Genomic DNA, 6057 nt, shown 5'->3' with positions numbered 1-6057 from the left:
CAAATGCATTCTTATCAACACATTAAAGGGTCTTGGACAATGGATACCAACCATTGTACCTAAGGCCCTCGGCTAACAGATGTAACTCCTTAGAGTTTGAAAGGAAATTCATTCTAGTCCTCTGAGCATAGTTCCTGTTTTGATAAAACTGGAAATGACTGGATTAAAGACAGAAGGAAGACTTCTCTGAATGCAGGCGATGAGCCTCTCAGTAGCGGAAGACACTTCAAACTAGAAGCCCTTAGCAGATCAGGTTCACATGGTACTCTCTCTCTCTCTCTCTCTCTCTCTCTCTCTCTCTCTCTCTTTCTCTCTCTCTCTCTCTCTCTCTCTCTCTCTCTCTGTTTAAGTGAGTATGTCTATGTGAGGAAATGTCGGTGAAACCAGTCAAAGGCACTGTAAACCACAGTAAACCAGAGGGAGATGGGCGGAACACTGAACACTTACTGTTTTTGTAAATTGCGTGCCTTAAAGCTAGAGCAGGCCTGTGTGTGTGTGTGTGTGTGTGTGTGTGTGTGTGTGTGTGTGTGTTTGAGAGAGAGAGAGAGAGAGAGACAGAGAGAGAAAGAGAGAGAGAGGAAGATTTTTATGCGTATCTGAGTTGTGCATCTTCTGTGAGCATACGGTGGTGAAACCACACAGAGACACATTTACATTGCATTTGTACATTTAGCAAACTCCTTTTTATCCAAAGCAACTTATGCCAATTGTATTTAAAAGGGCCATTCGCCTCAGAGCAAGGGAACAACAGTGAAAGCCAGGAGCTGAATCCATAACAGGCTACTGGATGCTAGTCCAGCTGCTTAGCCACTATGCTACCACCACCCCAACACTAGTACAAGAATGAGGTTGAGGGGCACACTAGTATAAGGATGAGGTTGAATATCGACACATAAAAGTGATGCGACTCAAAGAGTTGTAACAAAGAACGATCACACTTTGAAAAAAGGCAGATGATGTGGAACCTGCACAGACCTGTATAGAACCTTATTACTGTATAAGAACCTTCATCTTCCTGCCAGCTTTTCAGTTCTGAACTCAAGTAGGTGTCATGAAGTCTGATTGCTCTACATCAAATTCATGAAAAAAAAACGTCAAAGCCTCTTCACAAAACCCTCAACGCTTCCGTTACTTGGCCCTTTCTGAGAGCCTTCTGTATGTGTTCTGTAAGGTCTACTCCAGTGTTGGGAACATGTTAGTACATGACCTCATAATATACTCAAAAGTCTGAGGGCTTCTTCCCAGGGTAACCAGGGCCAGATGGACTCAGTTCAACAGTAACAGAATCCCAATCAACGCCAGAGTTGCTGGCGGGTCTCAGAGCTAATCTTTCAAACATGTACGTAGTTGCATAACATTCTAAAGGGCTCGATCGATCTCATCTGTTAAATGAAAGAGAGAGAGAGAGAGAGAGAGACCCTACAAAAAGAAGTACTTTGGGTGACTTCTTGAATAGCTATATGCTTATGTGTTCAGTATCCTTATGAATAATTATGTAAGAGGTATATGGTTTATGACATTTACTGTACAAGATAATATGCATCACTGTTGTGTAATGCACAACATGACACCCCGTGGAGTAAAGGGCCGATGCAGATGTGTGTAACACACTAAACAAGGTAACCATGAACACAGAAAAAACCTGAAGATGCACTTTGTATTTTGTGTATTCGAAAGTGCTGTTATGTCAACGTGCCAATAATGTATATACGCATTATGTGTAGAGCGACTGCAATAAGTTGACAAATATAGGGAAAACTGTTTTATTGAATCACTTTTACAATTCCACATATTCAAACATATTCAATTATAGGATTTTGCATCATTGCAACAATGACATTTCAGTATATGTGTATGAAAAAAAAAAAAAAAAAAAACACAGAAAAATAACACCTTCATGGTCACCATTGAAAGATGCAAGGGCACTATTACGTAATAGCATGAGATTCAGAGGCTGTCTATCCAGAGACACTTCATTGAAACTCTCATTAGTAGTGATTACAGCATATATTTGCAGTAGATCCAGAGCCACAGCTATCTGCTGCCTACCTTATGCCTTATTGTAAGTGCCCGTTCTTGCATACAGTTTTGAACACTTACATTTCATGACAGCAAGCCGTATAGACTCTTAAAGAAATTAAGCAAAGGTAATTCAAAGGTTTTAAAGTGTTTAAAGTACACCTGTACCAGCATCTTGTCTACAGCATATCTTGGTGTATATCACACCACACCTGTGGATGGGTTGCTTGCGACCCAACATTTATTCTTTTATCGTCTTTATTTATTTCTTAACTCTTTTTTTTTATTCAGTATGGTTTGTCTTTCACTTTTAACTCAATTGAAATTCATTAAGACAAGTTCCTACTTGTTGTTTATGTGCAGAGATACAGCATCATTTTAGAATGCTAACACTGCTAACAGTTAAAGTCCTAAGATGGTATCATGTAAAATATATCAATCATACTTAAAAAATGTTCCTGAAACTACATTACAAAGCAACTGAAGACACCAGTTTATGTAGCATTTTTATCTGTATGTAAGATAAAGGGCATGTGTTTAACACTAACATAGACTACACATTCACCACTTGTTAGCAGTATAGCAAACAATACTTCTGCATCGGAAGTGTTGTGAAGAATCACCTGGACATATTGTATAAGAAGAAAATCAGTGTTAATTACATTTTATATGAACTGTTCCTCAAAAATCACTGTTACCTATGAACAAATCTGTCAATTTACTCATAGGACGACTGTTCTCCTCAACTTATGTGACACACTAAGGCTGTCATTAACATCAATGCTTTAAATCAACAGTAACTGTGAAGAAGAGATCACTGAAGAAATAGCAAACAGACCAGGAAATGGGGAAGGAGTTGGGAGGTATAAGGGGTGTGAGTGGGCAGGGGATGGGAGGCTCCATTTTAGATCTCTATATCTGTCGCCAGGGGCAGGCACTGAGCTGCTTCCATGGGCATGCTTTGGGGGGTGAGGGTGTTGCCGTCCAAACGCAGGTCCCTGATTTTGGAGTAGCTCACGGGGCTCACCACCTTGCAGAAGCTTGAGACGTCAAACTCTGGAGGGAGATGAAGAACAACCATGATGTTAGCACAACAAGCTAGCTAGGTCAGTTAGAGGTGTATCTGACGAGAAGAGATGCTGACACCAGGGCCATGTGATCCAATGTATACTTTCTATGTATTAATTTGACTTAAGTGTTAATCGAAAACACTTTACGTATGTCAATTATTACAAGGTTTGCCCAGAGCAAGGGGTGAAGTGCTTTGTTCAAGAGCACAATTAGTGACAGTTGGGAATTGAACCCACAACTTTTCTGGCTACTGCATGCCGTGTGATAGCATCTTCTGAATGAGTGAATGGAAATTGATAGCAAATTATTAAATTTATCATCTTAACTTTTCCACAAACCAAGAATAGTGTAACAGTGAACAGTGTATAGGCAAGAGAAACTCACTGGCGATTTCGTTGACCTGCAGGTACAAGTGTTCCAGATTCTCGCCAATTTCCGGAATGGCGGTTAGCTTGTTGTAGGACAGGTCAAGCTCGACAAGGGACGACACGTTGAAAACACCAGCGGGGACACCTGTGTCCTGCAGCTTGTTGTGGGACATGCGTAGGTATTGCAGTGTGGGGAGCTTCTGAAGATAGCCAGCAGCTATGCTCTCGATTTCATTGTGGTCAGCGTAGAGCATCATGAGAGAGCCGGGCATCCCAGCGGGCAGTTTTTTCAGCTTGTTCTCACTGACGTCCAGCAGCATCAGGGACTTGAGGCCCTTGAAGGCACCGGTGATGCCATCCGAGGTGAGCTGGTTCTTCGAGAGATGCACAGCTGTGAGGTTGTCCATCCCAGACAGCAGGCCAGCAGGGAACTTGGTGATCTCGTTGCCCATCAGCTTGATCTCTTCCATGGCGCTGGATTTAGGCGCCACAGCCTCGCTGAGCTTATTGAAGTTGATATGCAGCTTCTCCAGCTTGGTGAGCTTGTCGATGGTGCCTGCCGCTATTTTGGCGTTGGTGAGGTTGTTGTGATCCAGGATGAGCCATCGCAGGTCCGTGACGTTGTCAAACACACCTGCCTTTATCTCGGTGATGTGGTTGTTCTGCAAGTAGACGTACTTGATGCCGGTGGGCACAAAAGGAACGGCCTTCAGGTCACGGTTGTCGCAGTACATGGCAGTTGGGAAGTTGATGGGGCACTCACACTCGTCTGAGCAGCGAGGGGTGGGGGCTCTGACCTCTGCGGGGTAGTCGTATGATCCGTAGTCATACTGGCTCAACACAACACCCAGCAGAGCCGCCAGAAGGGGCAGACGAAAGGGAAACATGGCTGAAAGTTGGATAAATTTGACCTGAAAGACAGAGAGAGACAGAGAGGGAGAGAGAGAGAGAGAGAGAGAGAGAGAAAGACAAACAGTAAGACAAAGCCAGGCAGCAGAGTGCAATATATTTGTTAAAAGTAAAAATATGTTTCCTATAATCATTTACTCAAGCATTATGCATTGGTGACATGCTGGTATTTATAATTAAGAATGCATTCAACATATTTCCTAATTCAGTTAAATATAGCTGTTAACATTGCTGTTGCTGTTCTGCGCTAACATGCTAGTGAGAGATGGTTCACCTTAGGATACAAATTCCCCCAAAGAAACCCCTCATCCACACCCATTAACTGTTTGTACTACAGTGAACAACAAGTTCAATTTCAGTTAATGGAGCTAATGAAGACTGAAATGTACAAGGTGAACTGTCCACGATAAAGTGAAAAACTATCCCAGGATGTTAAAGCTGTGGAAGAAGTTTCCAAAAGTTTTTTTTCAAGGTCAAAAGGTTTCCAAAAGCTTACACCTGTGAGACACAATGTCAACACCACATCTGAATTAAAACCAAAGCTCAGTATTGAATGAAAGTTCAATAGTTCAGTATTTGTCAATATAACAATTTTCTTTCAAGTAAATATGTAAGAACGCCTTAAGTAAGGCTATCCTACTGTTTGATGATGAAAGAAGAGTATTGAGTATTTAGGTGATCAATAAGGTCTAAGATTAACTACTTGAACAACACATTCAAAATGTTTGAGCAGTGAAAACTTCTGTGACATGATCACAAAGTCGTTGTCAGAGGCATCTTGCAAATCTATGCTCTCCAACTGAGACAACACAAGTATGCAAGGAACCTTTCCAAGCCCACCAAACTTTTGTAACTGGATTTAGGGTTACAAAATCACTACAGTCATTAATATCAGCACACATGCTGCTTTATATTTGTGAAAGAATGCCTAGAGAGATACATTGCATCCTGTAACAATGAATTAAACTACAAGCTTCACTTACCTTACTCCCTCTGTCTTTGTGTCTCTGTGAGTGTGGGGTGGAGGCTTAGCAGGTAGTAGTATGCTGTGAGCAGCCAAAGGTCTCTGGAGAAGAAGAGAAGACAGAAAGAGGGAGGGAGAGAGAGAGGGAGGGAAAGATTGAGAGAGAGAGACAGAGACAGAGAGAGACAGACGTAGACAGACACTTAAGAAAAAGAATGAACCGCTGGTGCCAGAGTTCTGTGCTTCTGGGATAATAAATTGCAATAGCCTCAAAAAGTCCCCTCAGATAGTTAGATGGATCTTAAGATGGCACCAGTGCAGCCCATACAACAAGGCATCCCTGGTCAGCGGGCTCTGTCTAGGCAGCAGCAGGTGCAGTGGTGCAGCGTGGGATATGGAGTTTTTCAGACTAAGCCCAAGACACTGTCTATGAGACATATATGTGGAGTGGTCTGGTTTACTCTATCTCACGTTTTCTCTCTCAGTTGCCTTCCCCCTGTCAACCCCCCCTCCTCATTCTTTGACATTGGCATGATTATCGGTGCGTGCTTTGTTGCGCAAGTGTGTTTTGGATAAAAAAAACACCAAAGATGCCAACACAAAATTGCTCCTTGTAAAAGGAGCATAGTACTTTTTTTACCCATAGTTTTCCTTAAAAGGTTCTAAACCCTCGCACACAAGTGGAAAAGTAATGATGAGAAAAATGCTCTGGCTTCTTTGGATGCC

General features: G+C 42.2%; 1 protein-coding gene across 1 annotated transcript; it reads right to left on the bottom strand.

Moving 5' to 3' along the window:
- Positions 1-1749: 1749 nt before the first annotated feature.
- lum (lumican) lies at positions 1750-5736 on the bottom strand. Its single transcript, XM_062518384.1, has 3 exons — positions 5351-5736; positions 3475-4369; positions 1750-3075 (listed from the first exon to the last, which is right to left on the bottom strand). The coding sequence occupies exons 2-3, from the start codon at positions 4343-4345 to the stop codon at positions 2924-2926; spliced, it is 1023 nt and encodes a 340-aa protein (XP_062374368.1). The 5' UTR covers positions 4346-4369; positions 5351-5736; the 3' UTR covers positions 1750-2923.
- Between the last annotated feature and the right edge of the window lie 321 nt (positions 5737-6057).

Source organism: Sardina pilchardus, chromosome 17 (assembly GCF_963854185.1).
Source record: "Sardina pilchardus chromosome 17, fSarPil1.1, whole genome shotgun sequence".
Lineage (NCBI taxonomy): Eukaryota > Metazoa > Chordata > Actinopteri > Clupeiformes > Clupeidae > Sardina > Sardina pilchardus.
Note: the sequence above shows the minus strand (reverse complement) of the source record. Positions and strands in the feature narration are given on the sequence as shown.

Coding starts and splice junctions, on each gene's coding strand:
- lum (XM_062518384.1), bottom strand. CDS start 4,345: ATGTTTCCCTTTCGTCTGCCCCTTCTGGCGGCTCTGCTGGGTGTTGTG. Junction 3,076..3,474: donor GCAGGTCAACGAAATCGCCA/GTGAGTTTCTCT, acceptor ATCTCCCTCCAG/AGTTTGACGTCTCAAGCTTC.